The sequence below is a fragment of the Enoplosus armatus genome, chromosome 15, assembly GCF_043641665.1.
Source record: "Enoplosus armatus isolate fEnoArm2 chromosome 15, fEnoArm2.hap1, whole genome shotgun sequence".
Taxonomy (NCBI): domain Eukaryota; kingdom Metazoa; phylum Chordata; class Actinopteri; order Centrarchiformes; family Enoplosidae; genus Enoplosus; species Enoplosus armatus.
The window spans coordinates 18,376,472-18,402,563 of record NC_092194.1 but is presented as its reverse complement, the minus strand read 5'-3'; the positions used below and the strand labels follow the sequence as shown (position 1 = coordinate 18,402,563).

The 26,092-nt window shown below is 42.7% G+C and overlaps 2 protein-coding genes across 2 annotated transcripts; one reads left to right on the top strand and one right to left on the bottom strand.

Moving 5' to 3' along the window:
- The first annotated feature begins 515 nt into the window (after positions 1-515).
- Positions 516-4,517, top strand: LOC139297822 (tetratricopeptide repeat protein 9A). The gene is made up of 3 exons (XM_070920624.1): positions 516-1,068; positions 1,452-1,634; positions 3,516-4,517. Exons 1-3 carry the CDS (start codon positions 597-599, stop codon positions 3,596-3,598), a joined length of 738 nt encoding a protein of 245 aa, XP_070776725.1. The 5' UTR covers positions 516-596; the 3' UTR covers positions 3,599-4,517.
- Positions 4,518-7,732: 3,215 nt separating this feature from the next.
- map3k9 (mitogen-activated protein kinase kinase kinase 9) lies at positions 7,733-19,398 on the bottom strand. Its single transcript, XM_070920272.1, has 11 exons — positions 19,008-19,398; positions 17,248-17,661; positions 14,017-14,197; positions 12,407-12,555; positions 11,911-12,086; positions 11,547-11,787; positions 10,565-10,687; positions 10,209-10,350; positions 9,942-10,054; positions 8,701-9,468; positions 7,733-8,187 (listed from the first exon to the last, which is right to left on the bottom strand). The coding sequence occupies exons 1-11, from the start codon at positions 19,396-19,398 to the stop codon at positions 7,733-7,735; spliced, it is 3,153 nt and encodes a 1,050-aa protein (XP_070776373.1).
- Positions 19,399-26,092: the final 6,694 nt, after the last annotated feature.

The window sequence follows — 26,092 nt, the reverse complement described above, 5'->3', positions numbered from 1 at the left end:
TGATAATTTTTTTTAGCCATTATTAGTAATACACTGTCCAATTCAAAGATGGTTTTATGTCTTTTATTTGTCTATAATTGTAACACAAAATGATACAACATACAAGATAAGGAACACAAAATATATTGAGGTCTATTGAGACTATTTTGTCAATCAAAAACAAATAAAGCTCGATAAATACATGATTGTAATTTCCCTTTGAGAGTAAAACATCACCCAAATTATCTACAAAGAAAACACTGTCAATGCAGTCTGGGTTTAAATAAAGCAGCGTTTCCAGTTTGCAAACAAACTGATAATGAAATTATCTCCAAATAAACTGGTGATGAAATCAGACCTCTCCTCTTCCTGCTGGTGGACCCCCATGGGACCACTGGCCTTGTATTTATTGACCAATCGGCTCGGCGGAGGGGAAAAATACGAGAACAGGCTACAACGGAGGAGCGCGCATCGCGCAGGGTTGCGCACACAGACGTAGCTGCGACACTGGCGAGGCGAAGACGCGATACGGCCGAGAAGATGCAGTGAAAGAGCCTCAATTTCCCAGCTAATTTGCAGCCGGGCGTCAGGGCAGCTATAATCAAATAACGTCGAAAATGAGCGTGATCAAGACTGGGCACGACGGCAGGGTGGACGGTGGCAGAGGCAGCCACACCGACAACGGCGGCGGCTCCCCGAGGCTCCAGCAGTGCGCTCAGCCTCCCAACAGCAGCAGCAGCCGGACCAAAGATGCCAGATACCAGCAGCAGCTCCAGCAGCAGAGGCATCATGGTGGGTCGTTGCTGAAACAACCATCGCATAACGAGCCGGCCGACGTCGTGAGACGGGCGCTGGATTTCAAGAGCCAAGGCACCCAGTGCTACAAGGATAAGAAGTACCGAGAGGCGATTGGCAAGTATCACCGCGCTCTGCTGGAGATTAAGGGGCTGTGCAGGGTGCTGGGGGATCCGGACACCAGCACCAAGCCTCCGTCCCCCCTCTTGCCGACCATCAGCAAGTCCTCCCTGACAGATGAGCAGAAGGGGGCCATGGAGAATGCAGAGCTGGAGTGTTACAACAGCTTGGCCGGTAAGAGACGTTTCCCTCACACACACACACACACACACACACACACACACACACACACACTACACTTATCTGCTCTCTTTTCAACAGAGAAAGATTCTGGGAATACTCCAGAGCTCATGAATGATTCATGAAGAGTATGAGTCATTCTCAGGCTTACCCCACTATCTGCCTCACTTTCTTTTGATATTCACTTCATATTGATGGTATATTTATTCACCCCTCTGCAAATCCACTCGTTATATTTCTTATATATTAAAGAATTAACCAAATCCATACTGGTGCCTGACAGGACACACATTAGAGCTTCTGCTGTATAAAGAAAGTCAAACATTGGCTCACGCAGTGTAACTTTTTCACCCCTCCCGTCTTTTCTTCCACTCTAGCCTGCCTTTTGCAAATGGAGTTGGTGAACTATGAACGAGTGAAGGAATACTGTCTGAAAGTGCTTCACAAGGAAGGAAAGAACTTCAAAGCTCTGTACCGATCCGGCGTGGCCTATTACCACCTCGGAGACTTCCAGAAGGCCCTGTACTACCTGAAGGAGTCACACAAACAGGAACCATCAGGTCAGGACTGGGCTCCAGTGCCATTCGATCACACTGTGGTGTGTCTGTTTCCTTTCATGACAAACACGCTCAACCATAAGTCAGGGCCTTGTAAACGTTTTTATGTCAAAAACCCCAAATTTAGATCCTGATTAGACCACAGATCCCTATTTGACTTGGTTTGTTGAAAGGAATCACATCTGTTCGTGATCTTGTGTCTCTATCTTTGTGTCGATTAGTTCATTGACAGAAAATTGACTCCAGTGACTTGTGTTTGGGCATTTTTTTTACAGTATATAAAGTAGTTAAATTTAGCTCCACCTAGACCAGCTATTAAAATACTGCGCACAGATTAATGCGTCAGTAATATAATATACAATATTAAAACTTTGACAAAAAAAACTAGGAGCCATTCTGCTGAATAATGAGTTGTCATTTATATTTTATGCAGGACTTTTACATTGTTGTCTGGCTACTTGTGTTTAGAATCTGAATACTTCTTCCACTGTTTTTGGACTGTATATTAGACTCAGTAAGCATCTGGAAGGCATTACTCTGGGTTCTGGTAACTTGTGATGGCTGTCTAAATTGTGGGCATATAAATGGGCAATGAAGTAAAGGATGATTCGATAATGTGTAGGATTTCAGTGGACTCTTATAGATCTGATCTGGGGACACTGAGATGAGGTGGCTGAAAGCAACACAGACAGTCTTTTCACAGCGGCCATTTTGACTTGTCGTAGTAGGAAAAGCTCAGGTGTTACTAATAACGTTAACAATGGCTCTGTTCTCTTCAAGTGTCCCAGTAAAACATGACAGTGATCCAGCATGCACAATACCATCCTGAAACTGAAGCAGCTAAATGGAATTCTGCCACCATTAGTGTTATTACTTAATACCTGTGCTTTTCCTACTGTGACGTGTCAGAACGTCTTCAATGAAACAGGCCTATAGACGAGCTGACAGGGACACGAGGGAAAGATAAGGGGGTAGATTTATATGCTGGGGAGCTAATTAGGGGATTGGAAACAGGTGCGCAGATGGGTGTGGAAGCCAGGTAATGACTGATGGAGGGAAACACTGGGGACGACTGCAGGACAGGAGAGGAATAACAGGCTAGTGGCTGGCAGACTGACAACAGGAAAAAGAGCTAGTTATAGCTGTGACAGTGGAACCTCTGATTAAAGATGCCCTGTGGAGTTTTCTTGTAAACAAACAAAGTTGTGTTACTCACCAAAACACACTGTGTATGTCCTTAAGGTCTAACAAATGCATTGCTTTCATCCATGTTTACTAGCTCTTCTTCTTCCCTTCCTTTGTTTGCGCATTGCCACACATCTTTGCATGTTACTGCCACCTTTAGATTAGTGGAATATTGTTAGACCATTGGCAGGGAGGCTTATCGTGTTGTCCACGTGCTTGTACCATATAGCACTACGAGTGGCCCAAACTCCATAGAGTACCTTTAACGTCTATATTTTATATCTGGAGAGAGAAATTAAAATAGTTCTAATCTTCTGGGGACCTCCTAGAAACCTCTCAGGGACCCGGGACTCTATTACTAGCTTTTTTTTTTTAAATGGTTCATCTCTTTGCATTGCGTGTTTTGCTGATGTCATATAAAAGTACAATAACTGCAGTTTTGTTAATGTGTACTTTTCACTTGACTGATAACACAAGTATTGGTCCTGTAAGACCCTTTCAAAACACAAGAAAAACTAAAATAATGCAGAGTGCTGTATCTTGAAACATAAACATGTTTACTCATACTGTAGTTCCTGTAGCCTCTTTACGATGTCATATGTCCCACTGAGTTCAGTTTAGGTGGAAGATTTATGAGCACAGTGATGCACCATTTCCTAGCAGGAAATAAATCAGCCTTTTCCTGTCTTTGTTTTCCAGACACCAATGTCATCCGCTACATCCAGCTGACAGAGATGAAGATTCGCCGGAACGCCCAAAGGGACAAGAAAGAGGCGACATAAGCACTCGCTGTCTGGTGACTTCTCACCCGTCATAAATTTCAGCCCTACTGTGTGCCACCCAGACCTTACACACCATGAGTCCGAGGTCTTGGTGTGAAACAATATTTGTTTGCTTTAGCCTTGCACAGCATCCGGTTGCCAGTTATGTGCTTGAACTTCATCATTGTGTGCTTGAAGCATCTTTTTTTTTTTTATTTAATTGTACCAGATACTGAGTTTCTGTCTCCAAACCATGAAAATGTATCTATTATGAATCCATCCCAAGTATTTTTAACCATTACAAACTGATGCACTGCCAGTCCAAACATTGCACATACAGGCCAACACTTGTGATAGAGAAAGGAGCAACAAGGTTCTTAGAGTGAATCCAGCATGTCTGCAGGGGAGCGTAACTGCAGTTTAGCAAGTGCCCTCGCACAAGATGTCTTTCGAATGGCATGGAGTAAATGAGTAACCACCACCTACACTTCTGTCATCATACTTTGATTTTGAAAGTACAACGAAAGATCAAGATTTTTTTTATACTCTCGATTATGTCTGAAGTAAAGGTGCTTTCAGTAAGTAGGTTTCTAACTAAAAATGCTAGGCAAGGACATCAAGAGCACATGGTTGCTAACTGCAGTATGAACTTACGAGACATATCACAAAATGTAAATAGGCTACTTTATAGAAATCACAAAAGATATAATAGAGAGGCGAGCTATTTGTGTTTATTAATGCCAAAAGAAAGCACTTCATTCACAGCATTTTCTGTATCAACAAATACTGTATGTTTACTGTAAAGGTATGCGTGTAATAAATGTGTCTATTGATTGAAGTACTTTTTTGTTGTGCTGCAGCAGTGGATTTCCCTTCAATTTAAAAATGTTCTCCTATTTTCCTCATAAGCTATAAGAGATCTATGGAGAAATGCAGATGAAAGCACATGTTTAAATAAATAAGTGAACCAAAGCTGATTGAAATGATTTTATACCTTTTCACCTTGGTAGCTGCTACGGTGAGGCAGAAAACCATCCTGATATAACACAGGCAATTATTTAAGAGTGGAAGGATACCATTAAATTTAATACTTTAAAGCTGCAATAACTGATTTTTTTTGGCCACTTGGGGGCAGCAGAAACAAGTGGTGAAGAAAACTGCGATTTTATCATCATTTGAGTTGATGGGGCGAACGTGTTAGCAAACAGTTGCCTCTATACACATTAGCATTCACCAGGAGTCGTGTTTCTGGCCAACTGATGAGTGCAAGTCCAACATACACTCTCCTTTTAGCTCTGTTTTCGGTCTCCACTAGCTCTTTTGCTGCTAAATGCTCCACTATGTTCACCAGCTAAGTGCTAACTCTGGGTAGCCCCAGTTTGTGCCTCTCATGTATTAGCATTAGCTACATTCAAGTCACAACGGTAACTATACATTTCTCAGATAGATAATTACCTTTAAAAAACCTAGAAGATTGTTTAAGAAGACTTACCGCTGTTCTGCCTCCTCTGTCGGGATAAAAAAATATTCTCTTCGCTGCGCAATAAAAACGATTTTTACCTGTTTCCCAAAGTCGCAACCGTTTCCTAATCCAAACTAAGACGGCTGAAAGATGCTTAAACACAGAGAGGAACGGCTGAGGGAATCAGATGATGGGTTCATCACTAACGAGCCCTTTCACATGCCACACAATCATTTGATCCATTATTATTATAAAAATGTAGAATATAGCCGGTTTTTTACCCTTTAATCCAACAAGGAACCACAGTCTTAAAAAAGTAATGGTGACCCAGATGGATTGTTTACTATGATTTTACTCAAATCAGTGTGTTCCAGTGCAAATACAAGTCAGTCAATAACAGTATTATTCCCAACCTGAACAATGTCCATCAGCGACAGTAAGATCAGCTTATTTGTGGTAACATTTCGGACCGATAATGACACCTCAGAGGGAGAGCTTTGTTTCAACTAGCGTCCTTCGTTGAAACACTGAGTTTGTACACTGAACATTATCACATTCTGCACAGTCCTCAGAGAAAAAGCATTCACATTTACAAGTACATTGGGTCACACTTCGGATAAAGACAGATCAAATCTCAGTAGATGCAGTCCTGCAGGCTGAGAGGCCGCTTGACATTTGAAAATGAAAGGAGAGAAACAGGCATTAAGAGTCAGATAGTGTTTTTCATATAATTGAAAACTAATTAGCTCTTTTTTTACCTGCTAGTTTGACAGATTTATCACCTCTGACACCACCAGTAACCTGGAACTACCTGAAATTCACCCAATATTGGGAATTTCCTTGTCAAGCAGGTTCAAAAATGGTAACAGATATTTGAAATTAATATTTAACCCCAGACTGGTCCAGACAAACACAAGTAAAATGTGGAAACAAAAACCAACCGTGTGCGCTAACTTTTATTTTTCATTATTGATTAGGCTGTTGATTATTTTTTCAATGAATCGATTAATTGTCCTGTCTATAAAATGAAAAAACACCCATCCCAATTTCCTAAAGCCCAACTTGTTGTCTTCACATTTTCCCAGGACAACAGTCCAAAACCTCCCAAAATCCAGTTCACTGTAACAGCAGAAAAGCAGATAATTCTCACTATTGAGACGCTGGAATCAGGGAATATTTGGTATTTTTACTTTAAAAAAAAAATGACTTAAACAGTTAATCTATTATCAAAATGTTGATTAATCAACTAATCGTGTCAGCTTTAGTTCTCTAGTTTGATTGAAACTACTTGCACTGTTTTTAAAGATGTTTGAAAAACCTGCAGCAAAAAAACAACCTGAAGATAATTTAAAATGCACGAAACAGACAAATTAATACGAAGCAAGTCAAATATGGCTGCATTTGGTTGGAAGCCACATTTAACACTTAAAAACATTCATGGGCAACATTAACGAGTGTCAAAAATCAAGGCAAATACAATGAATTACAAAAATAAACCATCAGATAAATGAATTAATAAATAAAATTAAATAAATCATTACAAATATAAATAATCAGGAACGAACTTCCACATGCCACCAGGGCCTGCGTCACCCGCGTGCCACTCAACACTAATGCAGTTTGTCTCGACACACACTTTACATCCCTCATCTTCTCTTGATCAACAATTTATGAGGCAGACGATTTACAGAGTTACAAATACAAAGTTCCCTTTTTAGTTCGGAGAAATGTTTCTCAACTGGTGGGTCGGGATCCAAACAAGCTGCTCCGACAGGGTCGCAAACAAAAAATGAACTCGACAGGGAATCAGTGAGTTCTTTGATATATTTGGTTGCGACTTCCGGACAGTGTTTTCGGTCCCAATTCAAACCCAAGCAGTAGTGACATTCTTCTTTATAGTAGAGTTCAGCGTACAGGGCTCGAGACGGTGTCAGACATTACTGTACTGACACTGTTTCAAGACTGCGGGTTGCTAATGCAAAGAAGTGCTCTTATTATACAACAACATCCCCCTGTCCCTGGGATATTACTCTGTACAGGTGATTGACGACGACTGGTGCTCAGTATAAAACAAGGAATCCATCAGCCACTAACAAAAGGAGAGTGAATTGTACAAGTGACAAATTACAAATAATCAAGACAATGAAACCTGAAGCTTTACATTCATGATGCTTTCCGAAAGTGCACTTCATTAAAAGCACAATCTTGAACTGAAGCTTGAAATTAAGAAAGTATGTAAAGCTGTGTGAAACTGTCAATCACATTCTGCTATAAAGCCATTAATCAGTGTATTCCCAAACAAAAAAAATCCTTGAATGACAAATGACAGTTTCTGTATATGAGAGAAATTAAGAAAAAGGGTTATTCGGTCCCTCTAATGCATTAACAACCAGTCCTGGGTCAAATCATATTTTCAAATACTTTTCAGGGTTTGTTTTAGCTGTTTTAGATGCCAAATTGGAGGATTCTTAACACAAATGACAATTCAACAAATGTCAGAAAGGTAAAATATTCACAGTAAATGTCTTCCGGTAATTTAGTGACAATACTGTAGATGGGGAGAGGTGAAACACCCCCATTAAGTACTGATTAAAGCTAGAAACAGATTCATTTTGTAAGTACTAATTGACCTAAACCTGTAACAATCAAAATGGGCCGGTAAAGGGCCGGGGCTGTATGCACACGGGGCTGAGTTAGGACCAGAATCCGGGTCTGTAGCGGTAAGGTGAGTCTTTGGGAAAGCTGATCTCCGGTTTGCAGAGTGGGACGGTTCCATCCCGGCACTGTCCCTCATCCAGCTGATCCAACAGGTTTTGCTTCCTGCGGGGGGAATAGGGCGTCGGGGCCTCCATGGGGGTGGGCAGCACCGCCAGGTCTCTACCAAACTCTACAGTCGGGGGCGTCTCTGTGCTGGAGGTGTGGGCGGGGGACTCGCTGTTACCCAGGTTTTGTCCGTTTCCCCTGGGCCTCACCTCCGCCCAAAACACATCACAGCGTGCCCGCGGGGAAGGCCGAGGCCGAGCCACAAAGTCAAGGGTTTTGGGGCGTTCAGGTGCACAGCGACGACGGGGAGTTGGAGGGAACACAACATTTGGATCGGGGAGCCGGGGGACCTCGGGACAGTCTTCTTTTAAACCTCTGAAGCAACCTGTTGTGGTAAAAAGGGAAAGAAAGAATTAAACAGACTGAAATGTATTGAGTTAGACCAATATTTTGGTTGGTTGTTAACAGGCCAATATTGGTGATTTATTAAATATCAGGTGTCAACCAATAAGGCACACCATTAATACTGCATGTTTGAGGCTGTGCTCTGCGTAGAGCTGCATAAGTGACACTGTAAGACCTCCAATGACATTTTAATTCTCAGTATTTTTGGAAGAGTTATTGTTTTTAAATTGTCTGTGCTAATCTAATAATCTGCCCATTATTTTCTCAATTAATCGATCAATCGTCTGGACGGAAGTGGTGGGCCGTCAGACCCAGAGAGCCATTCTTAGAACCATGTTGCTAGTGTGGCTAAAAATCTGTTTTTAGCATCAAATGGTCAAATATGAGGGAACTGAATACCATCAAAAACCAAAAAACATCTCTGTCGGTATCGACCCTCAGAAAACCACAGTGGTAAAAACTCCTATGACATCTAGTTTACCTGTGACTTTACCCGTGTTCTCTAATGCTGCTCTCTCTGGCAATGGTTCCAGATTATTAGGAGGGCAGCTCTTCTTGATGGCCCCGTCTGATGGTGTTCGACGCAGGCTACGTGAGGAACTTGGGGCCGAGGGTACATGTGTGGGTGTGAGAGACTGGCGGGGGTTACGCTTGAAGCTCTCAAGGTGGGTGTTTACCAGCGGGTTGACTGGAGTTTGGATGGCCTGATGATGTGAGACAGGAGGGTGTGCGGGCGGTGAGGCAGGGCGGTAGACCAACAAGTCCTCGCTGTCAGAGCGCAGCAGCGAGCGGGTGGAGTTGCAGTCGGACACTGATGATAAGGACAGCAGCGTGTAAGAGGAGGGCAGGCCTCGCTCGGGCAGCGAAGGCGCAGAGGGTTTCAGCGGGCTTTCCCGCCGGAACAGTCTGCGAGTCTGGGGGCTGGTGCTCCGCCTCTGGCCCCCTGTTCTGTGGAAGAAACCCTCCCATCGGGATTTTATGCTCTCCTCCGGTTGGGACAAAGTTAGCAGGTTGCAGCCCAGTCCCACGGCTGCCAGCAGAGCTCCACAGCCCAACAGGACCAGCTCAGACCGCCGGCCCCCACCGGGGCTCTTCCTGCACGGCGGTGTTCCTGGAACCTGACCGCTGGGGCAGTACTCATCTCCATCACCGTCAGCAGCAGCAGCAGCAGCCGTGTGGCCCTCTTTATGGAAGGGGATGCAGAGGTAGGACTGACCAGGAGCTGCTCCTGGCTCACTAGTGAAGCAGCAGTCTTCATTTTCTAAAAAAACAGGATCATTCACATGTTATTATCAATGTTTGTCTGATAAAGCATGTCCACTGAAGCATATACACAGAAAACCAGCATTATATTTGATATAATCACTGGCAGAATAGTTACACAGTGGACAAGCCTTGAATATCATATGACGATTCCTCTCACACATGAAGCGACTTGAGGCTGCGACGTGAACTCTATCCAAGTTCGGTTTGCTGAGTGTGCATGATGCTTTTTCAGCAGCAGCAGCCTGTTTACATTCAAACAGCTACAAACATGCACAACTGTGAGCTTCTCCGGTCAACCACTAAGAGCCATGTGGGACTGAAGTATCTCACTCACTCACTTTTCCCCCTCCATGACTTCCCAGCCAGTCTGCCACTTTGCAGACCTTTAGACTGCAGCTGTTGTCTGTGTTATTATGTGGAGTGTGCACATGCCAGACAAAATAGACCTAATAAGCTGGTCCTGCTTACCCATCTCCACAAGGCTTGGCACTCCAGGCACTGCTGGACTGTGTCTCGGGGATCTGCGAAGATTAGGGGCACTGCAGGACCGCTGCCTGCTGCCTTCTTGAGGAGGCTTCACGCTGTCAGGAAGAAAGGATAAAGTTGGAAATCATGAAAACTGGCTCAGATTTTGTTTTGGAAAAAAAAAAATATAGCTTTCATTTTAAAAGCAACTTTGTGTGAAATGATATTATATTAAAAACATGAACTTCTCCTTTTGTCTGGTGCTCTTACCTGGCGTCAGCGCTGTGCTCCCTGTATGCGCCACACCCGCGGGATCTGCCCTTTTTCCTGGACCCCTTCCTCTCAGCCTCCTCTTCATCCTGCTGAAAACATGTGCTGCGACCCCAGGCTGTGCACCCCTCCCCTGGAGTGACTGCAATTTTTTTTTTTAAAAGAATACATTATGAGAATGGATATCAAGAGCAAACAGCAAATAACTTGTAATGAATAATAACCAAACTGAGAAAACCAAATGAATTTAGACGTCCTTGGAGAATACACAAAGTCTGTGTACTTTAATACTCCGTGGTATTAATGATCAATTAAATCAAGTCAAATTTCAAATATAAGATTCTTATGGTGCTTACGTTGGATGGCTCTCAGGCGGGGAAGCATCGGTGGACTGGTCTGAGGACTGGAACTGCTGCTGAGCAAACTCCTCCGCCGATCATGTGAGGGAGACGCCTGCACTGTGATCTTGTGCTGAAAATCTAAATTAGGATGTAAAAAAAAAAAAACACATTTTAACTTCCAAGAAAAATTAGGAATCTGATTTACACAATTAGAAAATCTAATAAACACTGAATATTTAAAGCTGCTATTCCCAAAGCAGGAAGTCATAGCAACAATATCAGAAAGGAATAAGAACGTACAGCCGGAGCTAAACATTGAATCAGACAACACCTGCCCAAAAACAGTATTGACAGTTTTTCTTTTCTTTAACAACGCACATTAATCAACTTTGCCCATCTACAGTGACAAATGGCCTGCCTTCACATCATCTACGTTTTTTGGCTTATGCATTTTTACAGTTGCCAGTAAAAATCAGGCTTGAAGCTGTTTAAAGGTGGACAGACAAACTCATCAAATTAAGAGAATTATTGGGTCGATAACCAAACAAGGGTGAGAGCAGCCGCACCCTCCTTAAAGGCTTGGCAACACTAACAAGCTCAAATGTCATCATATCTATTGTTTTTGAATAATTTCCTTGATATTGATGACATAACAAAAGTTGAGTTTTGGGTGTTGAAGCTAAATTCAAACTAGGGGTGGGTGTAATAAATTTATAAGAAACATATATCAATAATGTGAAGATGATGTCCAAGTAGGTAACAGCCTCTAGTTTAAGTCTATATAAGTCTAAATTGTACAATATCAGCATGATCTAATGGACCCTTTCAGATCCTGATAAGACAACATTATTATTATTATTATACATTATTATGACAATCTAAATTCCTCATGATGTCTTGTCTTATATCACAATATCCCGACTTTAACTTTGGCACAGTTTGAAAACGTGTGCATACTGTTGCCACACACTGTAGCGCTACAGTTTGTTCGCAGTACCTGAAGGCAAGCTGATTCTGTTCCCATCCTTGAGTTTAAGGCGGTTGCGGCGGAACTTGCCCTGCCTGCTCTCCACGTGAGGCTTTTCCTGGTAGAGCTGGTGAATGATGATGTTGAGCTCTCGCTCCAGGATGTGGATCTCCCGCTCGGCTAGTTCCTGCTCGCGCCTCCTCAACGCCTCCTCCTGGCACTTCTGTTGCAGTGCCGCTTGGGTCAGCTCCTCCTCCCACGATCGCAGCTCCTGAGGGAACAAAAAGAAGAGGTGAAACAGCTGCAGTGAACTCCCAACCTTAAACTTTCCAGTGTGTGTGTCATTAGAGAAGAGCCCGAGGTTTAATCCAAACATAAGACCTCCCATCTTTACCTTCTCCTTGGTCCTCAGTTGATCAAACATTTCCTGGATCTCCAATTTCCAGTCATCCTGCAGAGAGTGGAAGGACTCTGCTGGCATCTCAAAAAAGCCCGACTCCTCGATGGCCGTCAGATGGTCCAGAATAGTTGTGAACTGCGGCCGGGAGTGAGGGTCTGGGCTCCAGCAGTCTGTGGCAAAAGATGAAAAACAGTCTCAAAAACTTGGCCCAGTTTTGCCTCAGCAAAAAAATATTTTTGGTCCTTCAAGTGGTTCCAGAAAATGAATATATTCTGTTTATTTGACGCTTCTTATATTTCAGAGGCTTTTCTTGCTGCAGTGGATAAACACACCAGAATCATACAGCTATTTGTCCCATTTTTAATAATAAATGTCAATAGTATCTTTCTGGCACATAAACCGACACTTCTGCAATAACTCTCTGATCATTTACTTCCAATTTGGAGGATAATGCTGCGCTTTAAGCAATAAATGATTCTGTTTCTCTTACCCTCCATAAGACGCGCAAAGGGCTCCGGACAGGTGGAGGGAATGGGCAAAGCCAGTTTGTTCATTGCCACCCCATAAGCCACAGCGAGACCATCGATCCCCCGAAATGGAACTTCTCCAGTCAGCAACTCCCACAACAGCACGCCATAACTTTATTGTTTAAAAAGAAAGGACAGAGAAACATAAAAAAAACGTGTGCTGAATGAATCTGTAAATAATCATAATTTGCACTGACAGATCTGACAAATGCCAAAACCACACATTGATGAAATGTGAGCAAATGAGCAGCAACAAATCAAATAAACCAGGAATGAGTGTTACATATTGTAGATACCTCGTGGGTAAACGGGGCAAAACAAACCACTGAAATGATTTAGGATTATTATTTGACCATGTTAGATTAGGGAGACACCCGGTCAGCACTCCTGAGGACATTTGTCTTCCTATCATTACTGTTGTAACGCACACTTCCTGTTTTAGAGGGAAACCCCCCCCATTCAGTCACTCATGCTACTGCATGTGTAAGGACAACACAACGGACTGTCAGAGAAGAAGAAAAGTGAGAGTAATGACACACGACATTAAAGCAAACAAACATAACAATATAGCATCATCCATTAGATACTCACACATATGCTAGATCATCTTTGCTTTTGTGGTCTAAAAATAGGACGATCCAAATTCTTATGTCTAACGTCGCCAAACATCATGATGTTTCTTAAAATATTGCAACAATTTTGATAATTGATCATCTTTTGTCGAAGTAATCTTTTCAGCTTTACTTGCAGTAATGACCAATGAGCCTGAAATACCATATGGTGGTAACATATTGCATCTCTACGGACACACTGAATAAGGGAATTAATAATTAAGTATACGCATACATGTCTGCAGTTATGAGAGTTACCTCTGCAGGAGCACTAGATTTTTTTTTTTTTTTTTACATACCCTAAAAATGAAATTGTCATCTGTGAATCTTTTGCACCACACTGTACATTTGCGCTGGACTGTGTATTGTGAGGAATTGTATCGTACTTTATGTGTGTACAACTGTGAGTATAGTTTACATTTTTATATACTGAAAAATTGCAGACCACCTGCACCGATATACACATCCGCATTTTAATGCACATATGCAGTATATTACATTCTGTCATCTTTGAATTTTCATTCTTTATATATCTTTTTCTAATTCTTATTTTTACTGAAGAGTATGCCACCTTGCATTTCACCACACATATTGTATAACTACCTGCATTGAAACATACAGTACTGCACTGCCTTGTATCAGACTGTTATATCTTTTAAATAAGAGAGACACGCAGGAGCTTGCAGTGTGCTGCTCAAGTACACAAACCTAACGTTGAATGTGTATTTATAGTTATATGTACTCTTTAGCCTCCTCGAGTTTTGTACCCATCTCATAATACACATCATTCTGTTCTTTTTCCAATGTGCCAGTCTGTGCTTTGTTACCATGGCAACTGCTGCCAGAGCTGAACTTTTTCTTGTGCTCGGTGGATAAACTGATTCTCTTTCTGGCTGTTTTCCGATCAGCTCTACAACCTGGTGCAGTTTGTTTGCTGCATAAACCCCACTTCCTCTGCCCACCTCCAAATGTCGCTACCCTTGGAGAACGTAGATGAGCGGATGACTTCGGGAGCCATCCAGGCGTAGGTGCCGGCGGCGCTCATCTTGGTGGTGCGGTGCCACTCTCGAGCCAGTCCAAAGTCTGTGATCTTCAGGGTCTTGTTACTGAGGTCTTCCATCTCAACCCTCTCAAGGATTAGGACTGGAGCGGGAGGTGATGAAGGGATTTCAGTTGGAGGATGTAGAGGAGGTTGGAGGATGCGGGGAAGGGGGGGGGATGCGTGTAGATATACGGCAGGTGGGTTGACGGTAAAGTAAAAGGTTTCGGGTAATCATCACCAGGATTGTAATGTTGGGAGGGGCAGAAGCAGGAGGAGGATCAGACCCACGACAAAACACAATGCATATGGAAACGCAAAAATTGGACACATGGTGGATGAACAAAACAGGGTGCGGTGGGTGGGAGGCAGTGATGAAAGGAGTGGAAGGATAAAAGCAGAGCCGAGAAAAAGAGAGAACAAACAGAGAAACCAAGAAACAGTGAGCGACTACAGAGGAACAGAGGAAAGCAGAGATGAAAAACACTGACCTTGATCAATGCTAATGATCTCAGAGCTTATTTTTACAACAGAACACCTCAAACAAATACTACAGTTAAACTACAGAAATAGCCTGTTACGACACACCCATTTGCTCCGATAGGCTTTAAAAAAAAACCCAACCCATTCCCAACACGCACAAGCAAAGCAGTGCTCCTCCTAACCACATGCTCGCTCTCCCCCATTCAGCTCCACAATGCCAGGCCATCTGCTGTGGCTGTGCCCAGTGGAGAGAGGGTGTGTCTGCAGGCTGCGGTGCACATCAAGCGCCCCTTCATCTGCTGCTTGTGTGGCTCTAATGCTACACAGGCAGTTTGCGAGGACACTAAACCCAAAACATGAGGCTAAAGTAAATCCTGCTCCCGTGTAGCTCGAGAGGTAGAACATGAAAGGCACACAGGTGATTCCCCATGAGGCCAGTCAACGTATGCACTCACTGTAATGCAGTGTGCTTCAGATAAGAGCTTAAGGTAGAAACAAAAACGTTGCTGAGAAATTGATTAGGACTGCTAAGTGATAAATCAGTAGCTTAGAAATAAAAAATATAGTATATAGTGACGGGTTTTTGAAGCCTGAATGACAATTAAGTTTTCTGCAGAATTTTCCCACGTTCCTTTCAGCAACAGCAGATATATGATGTCAGAGTATGCGTAAATTATAACATTAACATGCTAACACTCTTCCAATGACTATGCTAACAATGTTTACAATGTTTTAAATATTCACGTTTTTTTGGTTTAGCATGCTAACATTAGCTACTTGGTGCTCAATACAAAGCACAGCCGGTGCTGATGGGAAGTTTAGCAGATATTTGTTCATAAAGGAGTTAAGATTTTGATGGTGCAAAATGACAAATCAGGGGATCCCCAAAGTTATTACAAGTAACCCTGTGGCTGACATGACTGTGTGTGCACTATCCATCCAATAGCTGTTAAGACATTTCACTCAAACCCACAAAATGTGAACCTCATGATGGTGCAAGAGGGAGAGTCATTAGGAAACATCCTCTGGGCCTCGTGGATATCTACCCAAGATTTAAAAAGGCAGTCCATCCAGTAGTTCAGAGATATTTCAGTCTGGACAAAAGTGGCGGACTGACTGATATTGTCATCCCTACGACCACACAGCTGGCATGGCTAAAAATGAAACTGTTAAGAGGGTAAGTTCCTGTTTATGAGCCTTTGAGAAAAAAAGGTGCAGAGATGCAAGAAAGAAGTGTTGACTTTTCTGTCTTTTTTTAGGGACTGAGCTTCATGATATTGCCACCAACCGCTTCATTACCACAGTGATGCGTCACAGGGTGGGGTCTCAGGGCACCCACTGATTAGACCAGAGGTTGTCAACTAAGTGGTTTGGGCGCTTGACATGAAAATAAGGTCATGGAAGATTTCTTAAACTGACTTAAATAGATGTGAAATATGTACTAATTTAATTCTGTATAATGAACAAAGAACTCCCACTTTTCTCCAGAAACAGAAATACAAAAGAATGACAAACAGGTTTTTAATCACATAAAAGCCTGAGAGCTCTTTGACTTCTTGCCTTTGAGCCCAAATTTAGGTTGTAAAAGAAAAACTCTGGATGAGACACACTGACTCACAGTCAGAGTTTGTCAAAGAGTAGACTGGCATGCTGCACCGTCCTGTACTGTGATGAGGGCTTGGGTTTTCCCCTGCAGAGCCCAGGATGGCAACTAGTTAGACTGACTTAACACTTTAAAGCAGCCTATTGCAAGTGAAGCGCCTGAAGCTGATCACCAGAGAACGGGCCAATGGCGGGCGAGAAGCTGTTTGTATGCATTGTCGGAGCCTCCAATGGGGAGGCTGGGGCAGAGCATTGGGCAAATCCTCAGTAATAGGCTTGGGATTTAGGGGATCCAGTTGGGTAAAATGCAAGATTACAACTGCTCCACAAACATACATGCAAACTGCTTTTGCTTTCTGCTCTCATTTCAGAACAGTGATTATTATCACAGCAAATCACAATGTGTTTAGCACGGAAACATGGTGTTGATTCATTTTATATTAGATTTAAGAAGCCAGAGTGTAATATATCTGTGGGGGTTTGAAGAGGCTGCTGACTGAAAGCCAGTGAGAGCCATCACTTTTCCAGACCCTGGATTTAAAGAATTAACATTTATCTACCAAAAACATAGAAATGACAGCTATGAGGATCCATAATTATATTACAGTCCATTACTGGATAACACAAGTTTCACCACAAACCTGATGATACTGCGAATTCTTGATTCCCCATAGATTTGATAAACGTTTAACCCTAAAACTGTGCAAAAACCCTAAAGACACAAAGGACTAGGGCTGTAAATAACAATTATTATCAATATTGTTCTCTTGTTCCAGCTTCTCAACTGAGAGGATTTACCATTTTTTCTGTGCTTGATATTATTGTAAACTCAACATCTTTGAGTTTTGCACTGTTGGTCAGACAAAACAAGCGCGTGAAGACGTTTCAAAATCCTGAAAATAATCACCAAATTAAGCGATAATGAAAACAATTGTTAGTTGCAGCCCTACATACAATTCTTATTTGAATTATCATCAAAATTGGACTTCACAAAACAAACTCCCAGTGAGACACAGAACCTTCTTACTGCAGAAACACCCATCGACTGACAGCAGAGAGGGAATCTTACTGTTGCTGGACTTGAGGTCCCGGTGAATAATGGGGACGATGGCCTGGCTGTGGAGGTAGAGCATACCCCGGGCGATCTGCACGGCCCAGTCCACCAGCGTGCACGGAGGGATGCGTTTCCCTGCGAGGGCCCGGTTGAGGGGGCCACCCCGGGCGTACTCCATGACCAGACACAGGTTGGGCTCCAGCAGACACACCCCCAGCAGGCCCATGATGTTGGGATGGTTGAGCATGGCGAAAAGTTTGGCCTCCTGACGCACGCTCTCCAGAGTCTGCTCCACGTCCTCGTCGAGGTCCCGCCGTGCTGCCTTCACTGCCACCTCTGAGCCCCGCCACACTGCACGGTAGACTTTCCCAAAACCGCCCACCCCGATGATTTCCTCCAGGGTCAGCTCCGAGAAATCAATCTCCAGGACTGAGGAGAGATGCAGGAAAAGAGGACAAAGATGAGCTTCAGAGAGACGGACAAAGGAAAAAACAGACCTGTATTCCCCCAAAACAATTACAATCTCCTGACACAATATTGATCTAGGGCAGTTACATTTTTGCACACATCCTTCCAAGGACATTAAAAGGTCAGGGTCAGCCCGTCTGGAGCTGGTGAGGATTCGCTGTTTGCTAACAAGGATCTCAAAACCAGGTCATTCAGTAGAAGGATGCTTTCACTAAGCCACCCTGCTGCCCCAAATACTGTACAGGATCTGGTGGAAGTATCCCTCCTGCTATTACACAAGGGTGAGCATCTGTCCTTAAATCTGGCTGGGATGTTAGGAGAAGGAAGAAAGAAAGGGAGGAAGGATGGGTAGAAAAGAAGGTGATCCTTTCCATGTAGTGTTTAAATTAAAAAGGTGTGTGTGATGACGTGAACAGCAGCCTTTGTGTCTGTGGCTGTAAACTCTCATGTTGTGGATTTCCTAACAGTCTCCGAAGCAGACTGACCTTGATGAATATTTCAGGTGGGATGGTATGTGAAAGTAGGCCAGCTGCCGCCGAGTATGAAGAGATGAAAGCCAACAAAGACAGCTGAGGCGGTGTGGTCCACCCAAACAACTGGGCCAGATGTGGGTCATATGGCCTTAAAACACACGTCTGTTTATGCTAAAATACAGATATTAGATTTGTAATCATCTGTGGGGGGAAACTGGTTCACAAAGACCAATAAGAAGTAAGAGTGTTTTCACCTTGGACCCCACAGTGCACTGCACTATAGGTGCCTTTGATTCTGCTAACTGGATCCGTCTGAGGCCTCGGCTGCACATTTAGCTGCAGAGGCTTTTTCTCTACAAGCAGAGTTTGACATGTCTTTCTCTCTTGCAGCACAATATTGGTGCAAACACTACCAGTCATAATGAAATGGAATGCACCTCACACCAATGCATTTCCTAAGAACAAAGGATTATATAATATGTAATGATAATATTGCATGTGTAGGACTGCAGCTCTGTTGAATATCCTTCCTGCTGAGGATGCGGGGCGCACATTGTGCATTGTAATTTGAGCATTGAGGCGGGGTGCATCACTGACCGCAGCTGGCTGTCTGTTTGACAGGCAGTGTGATGAATAATGGTCCTGAAGCTGTGAGGAGGCTCGGGCCAGTCTGTTTCTAGGCCAGCAGGAGTGCACTGCGCCTACCGTGACACAGCACTCTCAAGGTGGGTTTCTCTGGCCTTCTGACAGAAGACAAGGGAAGACCTGTGCTCTGTTTTAGTGATAGCACACTGGCTCCATTAGCCCAGGCGTGGAGCACAATGGGATACTCACGGTGCAGAGGAGGCACGGAGTACTGCTGCTCCGGGGTGTCCCGTATTTCCTCCGGAATGCCGTTCCCTTTGCTCACATAATTAGACGGGAAAATGCCAACCCGGTCTGCTATCATACCGGTCCACCAGCCCTCATCCCCCGACACCAGGGAATCTTTGGACAGGACCTCCACCAGGTCCCCCCTCCGCAGGCTGAGCTCGTCCTCTGCAGTCGCTTCATAGTCGAACACGGCCGTCCAGAAGCCCGGTGCTGCGGGTCCCGCATCCGGTGCGGCGCTGATGCCATTCTCCGGTGTCGGCCAGCGAAAAACATCTGCCTCTGCTTCTTCGGACGAGGAAACGCACGCCTTGGGACTCAAACTATTGTCCAAAGCGGGTTTGAAGACATCCATGGACGCGATCCATAGGGGCGACCTGGATCACTGCAGGCGCATCCACCTGACGCGGCTGGCTGGCGGCTCGGAGCACCCTGCGTCTGCACACACACAAAGCTAAGTAGCGGCTAATCCCGCACACAAACACTGCGGGAAACTGGAGGCACCATTCTGCTGCATCGTCTGCCTTTCGGTCCCCGCTGGCTGCTACCAAACAGCTCCAGCTTGATGATTCTCAACGCACAATCCTTCACCAATCACCGCCGTAACTCCTCGGACGCAGTAGTCTTTATTTTAAGCCAATTGTGCCAACGTGCGAATCATCCCCGGCTTCCTATTGGTGCGCAGACACGTCAGTAACCGTTTAACTCCCACCCTCCTGTCAGCGTCAAATGCTGGTCACCCTTCTCCCAGCGTGAACCTGCTTCACGCCAATTAAACACACACAAGGAGGCGGCGTTTCATTTCTTCAACTTGTCTCCTTTATTTAGTTTTTGAACCCCCTCAAAAAGAACCAAAACATAACAAAATGCTCAACCTAAGGTTTAATTCCATGCACAATCCCCTGAAATAAAAACAGAATCCATAGCAAGGAGTAAAAAACAGTCAACATAAACAATCAAATGAACAATCCCCACTATTTCAGTGACGTGATGGGAGGATAATGTGTGTGTGTGTGTGTGTGTGTAGTTGAATTTCAAACAATACTTGTTAAAAAAAAACAGATTCTTAAAGGATTCAGAGATTCTCAATTTTCTTGTTCTACTTTTTTTTTTTTTGCTAAACTCCAACCTGTTCATGACAAACACAAAAACAATAAACCCTAAATATCGTGTGGTAAGACATCAGGAAGAGGACAGCTTCACCCGGTTCAGGTGGAAACACTGAACATCCAGCGGAGCTGCAGTAACAGTGTTTCACGTGTTTAGTCTGCGTGAATGAAAAGGACCAGTGAGCAGAACCGTCACTTCAGTCCACTTCCTGACACAGGGTCTGTTTGCACATGTGGTCTTTGTATTTATATCATATATCTCCACACAGACAAGATGGCGGGTATGGAAGCCCACTTCTGCCAGAAAAAAAAAAGTTAAAAAAAAATGCTTGTAGTAAGTAAACGTTTTACTCACAACATCAAAATGATGAAATAGTAAATAGAAATTATAAGATAATAAGTCAAAAAATTAGCGTACTAGCTTACGTCAAAACTTTGGCCTGATAAGTGAAAATGAAGCCAAAAGTGTGAGATTAAAAAGTGTTAAAATTTTAGAAAGCTATGTGGTAAAGTCAAAATTGTAGCTCAATAAGTGAAAATTATGAGTTAGTGACTTACTATGTCATAATTTCATTTAATTAACATCTAATTGTTTTTGGTTTTTGTCATGAGGAACTTTTCATCTATTTCTTTTCTTTTTCTGGCCGACATGTTCTTCCATACGTGTTACAGCTGAGGGCTTTAATTTAGTCTGCTTCCTTATTTTTCATCAGCCACCAAATAAAGACTTTAAAGAGATCTTGTGAGTGATGTTAAAATGACAAAGACAGGACCCTTTGATAATCAATTAAGCTTTCATGTACCTGAAAATGCCGGAATAAATTACAGATATTAACAAAAACATCCAAAGTTACTTTTCTGCAGCTTACATTGCCTCAGTGCTGGTTTTTAAAAAATGTCAAATCTGAATTTGGATTATTCTTCGGGGTGAAAAATGTAAACAAAGCAGTTCCTCTGCAGCCTGCTCTCTGCTACTTTAACAACATTATGAAAAACACACAAAACCACCCAAACAACCAGGAGGCTTTGCTGGATATTGTTGCAGATATGCAGTGAAATGCAATCAACAGACATTGAGATCATCGATTTAAAGACATGAGATTGTACACTGAGGACTGGTTTCACAGAAATGGAGTAAAAGTATCTGCAAGCTGAGAGAAATATGCATTTAATGGGACAAAATAATGCTTTCACTTGGTGTCTGGATTGGAACAGGAAAATGAAAAGCAAGAATCAGCGTCCAGTTTCGGAAGACACACTTGTGCTTTTTCACTGCAACATATTTAAAGAACAGGATGTACTGCTGTTTAACAACACATTACTGCTGTTTTGTGAAAACCCTAATGGCGCCAGTTTAGGAGATTATTATCTTTCATCTTGAGTTAAAGGATTTTGTTTTGATTGTGGAAACCTTTTGAAAACCTACAATCTCAAAGCTGTAAACAAGTTTGCTTTTCTTCATTCCTGAAACTCGGTGACAGTGACAATAAGATATTATCAACACGCAGTCAGATTCAAAGACACACAGTCAGGCTTGATTTAAGTCAGTGCAACCAGTGTTTGCTTATGAACCAGAAAGCTGCTTTTATTCCACAGAAAAAGAACAGAACGGGTTGATCTCAACCCACCGTCAGCTTTGGAAATTTGCTTTTTTATTTTGACATCTCATTGCAGGCCAGGAAAAAAAAACATACCCATCCATTAAAATGTGACCCTTTTCTGTTACACACACACACAAAAAAACCCCCAAAGTTAAAAGATCAGTATTCACCTAATCAATGAAGCTTTCCTCAGTGTCTCACAACATCATCAACAACCAAGTCTAATTACTGTACGGTGATATTTCACTTCCATCCCGCAGGCTGAGAAAAAAAAGAAAAGAGAGAGAGACTGGTGCCTTGAGAGTTGATGTGTGTGATAAATATTTTTCTTTTTTTTTTTTTACAGAATTAAGACATGTATTTTTAAGACAAAATGACAGAACCAATTTAGAGTCGTTCCCTTGTGAAGACCAACAACAACACTGCCTGTTTGCACACGAGTGCGGCGAGGATGCACAGCCTGGCTTCAGCACGGCAACATGCACAGCACACAAACACACAGCGGCCCGACGTTCAGCTCAACACATCCCGGCAGATCAAATCAAGAACACAACCAAATGAACGACACAAACAGCCGCTAAAGGCGTAAGATAAAACTTAAGAACACTGGCAACTCCTTGACATCGTGAATACCTGCTGAACTCATGACTGAAAGTTTCCCCCTGTTGCAGGATTTTAACAAGGGAAAGGTTGACAAAGTGAGCCTCGAAAAAAAATTAAAATAATCAAAACTTGAGAACTTCACACCTCCACTGACACTGGCTCAGATGAAGCGACTGCAGATAACCTGTAGATGAGATGTGAGAGTCGTGTTGACATGCTTCCACCCCACGCCCCCCACCCCCCCACCCTCCCGGGACACCTATACTGTGTCTATGTAAACATACACTGAAAATTATGTACATAATGTGGGTGTTTGTGTTGCCTCTGAATGGGACAGTCAGCCCAACTGTCCTCGCTGTGGTGCAGCAGTGGACCCATCGCTCTACTCTCTAACAATATGTGTGTGTGTGTGTGTGTGTGTTTACATGTAAGAGAGATAGAGAGAGATAGAGACAGAGTGGGGTGAGCAGGTGTGGTCCAGGGCCGGGAAAAGAGCATCCGATTCAGCCACGAGACGTATTTACAACACTGCTCACCACAAAGGAAGAACACTGAGGAGGAGGAGGAGGAGGAGGAGGAGGAGGAGGAGTGCTAAGTAGAGAAGTCGAAGAAGGGATGACCACAGGGACTGGAGATTGACATCCCCCTTGTGGAAATACAGTGTCACTGCCACTTACTGTCACTCTTTTTTTTTGTGTACTTTTTATTTTTATTAATTTTTTTTTTAAACAGATGTTGCATCCCACCTCTTTGGTAATCTCTTGGGTGATTTTTAAATTAGCCAAAAATCGACTTGATTATATACTAACATACAACCTTTATGCAAATTAAGTAAATAAACATATTTTCTGCTGCTCTTGGGAGTTTCAAATGTGTAATTTGTTTTGTTTTTTCTCTTGTTTTAAAAACAAAGCACCAGTCGTGTGTTAAACAGCATTCAATATTAATATCAGGCTACTTTCAAATTCAACATGGAGCTATCTGCTGCTCTGACACCCACACCAGCAGCTCTCGACGCAGCTTCTTCTTCACTGAAGAGTTTCAAGCCAGAATGAGCATCACTGACACCTACTCTTTATGTAATGACTAAAAGTAAAAGTTGTTGAGGCGCCGCCAACAAAACAACAGATCTGATAATCGAACCACCTTGATTTTCTATGTCTTTGTTAAAGTACAAATCAGTATTTAACAATGGATGAATGTGTAGTATGAGTAGTATGACCCAACTCTGCACTTCACCTCAGTTCTGAAAAGTATTTTAGTGGAGTATTTAGTGGCTAAATACTCTACTGGATGTGTAAACAAGCAACTGTTTGCTTTATATAGAGCTGAAGCGACAGTGGAGCTTCTGGGTTCTGCTCTATTAGTGAGAAAACTCAAATTACCCTGTGCAATTACCCATTTCTCAACACAGGGAGGGTCATTTTTAAAAACAACACTGTTATATTTGTTATTATATTGTTGACCGTTGCAGGTTAAATGTCATTCGCTCAGCAGAATGAGCGGAAAGAATCGCGGTTTCACCTGACGAGAGAAACAGGAAAAGGCCAAAAAGCTGTTGTGTAGCAGGTTGTAAAACTAAAACTAACTGTAAAGGCTTTCACGCTGAGATTTGAGGCATATAAGATACGTGAATATTCACTGTCAGTGTGGTTAAACGATGCTGGTGACAGGTAGACAGCTAGCTTAAGTGGGAGGCTGCTGGAGTACAGTATAGCAGTATTAAACTGTCATCTCCAACACTTAGCCTAATGATACCTGGTGATTCAATCAAATATGTATAGATGTCTGGATAAGCAACGTCTGGCCACTGTGTTGGGTCATTGATCCACTTGGACGGGGGAAGACTGAAGGGGCATGACGGCTGACAGATAAACCTTAATATACTAATTATAGTTCTGAGGTTGAACTCAGGTTCAGGCAAGGCAGCAAAATAACTATTAGACATGTCTACAAAACGAAAGGTTTGTTTAACACACGTGTAATCCAAACACACGTCAAATAGCATTGACATCTATAGGAGCTTTGTTTTTTATCTCCCAAAAAGGGGTGCAGCCACGACGTTTCACGAAAAACAACCGGAAACATGACTTATAAGAGATTGTTGGTGGTTTTCAAAGATATCAAAGAAACTAAAGTATGATGATGTAAGCTAATGCACTAGTACATTTTTGTAGAAGCTGTAGCTATTTGTTTGCTAACATATTAATCATTTAATTTAGTTAAATATACTCTATTTTAAAATGCAGATAGTGAAACCCAATAAGGTAAAGAAGCTAGCAGAACAGCAGCTAGCAGCTTGTGGCATTTCAGCTTTCTTTAAGGTTATAATTTGGCAGATGTTATGTTTTCATCTTGTTCTGCTGCCCCCAAGTGGCCAAAAATCTATTAATGCAGCTTTAAAAATGGCTTTGCACCAATTTAGGAAGAAACTCTTCAGTTGTTCAGCTGAGCAAAGAGCTCGTCAGTGTGGGCAGCTGCAGCAAACGCCTCTCCCTCCACAGGCACTCTGTTCAGTCCATAGTGACACCTTTAATATTGGCCTTTTGCACATGTACAAGTAGAAGTCTCCATAAATAGAACTATACAGCAAAGTGCATGGAAGGAACAGTACAAAAATACCTCTGAATTTACCTCTGCAGCAACACGTTGTTTTTTGTTTTTTTTTGTTTTTTCGGATTTCTAATTGAAAAGGTGAAAACTCGAGTGAGACCAAGATATCAGTAAATAAATAAAATACAATGTCATACTTTTACCTAGGCAAGATACATAACTCTTAGAAATGTGAAGACATCGTTCCAGTATATAGTTTGACCCCCCCTCCCCTCCCGCTTAGCCACAGCAATCCTCTGTTGTTAGAGCAGAAGGTGACCACATTTAAACAAATATTCAAAATATACAGAAAATATGGAAATATATTATATATAGATACGTATAGAGTACGGAAGTAATGTTCAGGGCAGTGTCCACCTCTTCCTCCTCGCCTATTTGAATGGTGATTCATCTGCCAGTATGAACTGTCACTGTCGCTCCTCTTCTTCTTCTTCTTCTTCTTCATCTTTGTGTGATTTCTGAGAACTCTGCAGTGCTCCTTAGGAAACTATGCAAATAAAAATAAATACTATGAATCCATCCCACCGTCACTCAACAACATATTCCCGTTTACGATATTATCTTTTATTATTCCTTAACGTAGATCAGAAAATAGTTCTTTAATTCCTCTTTTTGTGTGTGTATGTGTGTTTTTTTTTGTTGTATTTATTTTTTGCGTTTTTATCCCCAAAATACTTTTTAAAAAAAGTCGTTCTCGTCAGATGTTGAGAAAAATATATACCTCTGATTAACTCAACTCTCTCCAGATATAAGACTGCAGTCTCTTCTAGTGGAATGCAGGACCACCCCGGCATCGGCATCTTCTGGACTCGGTGGTAACCCAATCCCAACTGTAAGCACACTCTCACAGGCTCAGGACGGATCTCCAATAGCTGGGGCGAACAGGCCTGTTGGCACTAGAGGGCAGGATACACACCTCCAAGCATCCTTACAGAAGGGGTTGAGGGAGAGAGAGAGGGAGAGGGAGGAAGGTGTCTGGGAAAACCCCGGGTTTACCTCTCCTGTCCATTCATACCATACGAGACTGACCCAAATTCCACAGTGAGAGTTCACTCTTTTACCTCTGAAGTTGTACTTTAAACCCCTGTATGTGTGTATTCTCTCACGCTGAGGTCTTTTCGGT

Bases quoted from the DNA above. Each gene is read 5' to 3' on its own strand.
- LOC139297822 (XM_070920624.1), top strand. From the start codon at position 597: ATGAGCGTGATCAAGACTGGGCACGACGGCAGGGTGGACGGTGGCAGA. The intron at 1,069-1,451 runs GTAAGAGACGTT...CTTCCACTCTAG, and splicing joins GTGTTACAACAGCTTGGCCG to CCTGCCTTTTGCAAATGGAG. The intron at 1,635-3,515 runs GTCAGGACTGGG...TTTGTTTTCCAG, and splicing joins ACACAAACAGGAACCATCAG to ACACCAATGTCATCCGCTAC.
- map3k9 (XM_070920272.1), bottom strand. From the start codon at position 19,398: ATGGATGTCTTCAAACCCGCTTTGGACAATAGTTTGAGTCCCAAGGCG. The intron at 11,788-11,910 runs GTAAAGATGGGA...TTGTTCCCTCAG, and splicing joins AACTGAGGACCAAGGAGAAG to GAGCTGCGATCGTGGGAGGA. The intron at 10,351-10,564 runs GTAAGCACCATA...AAAAAATTGCAG, and splicing joins CCGCCTGAGAGCCATCCAAC to TCACTCCAGGGGAGGGGTGC.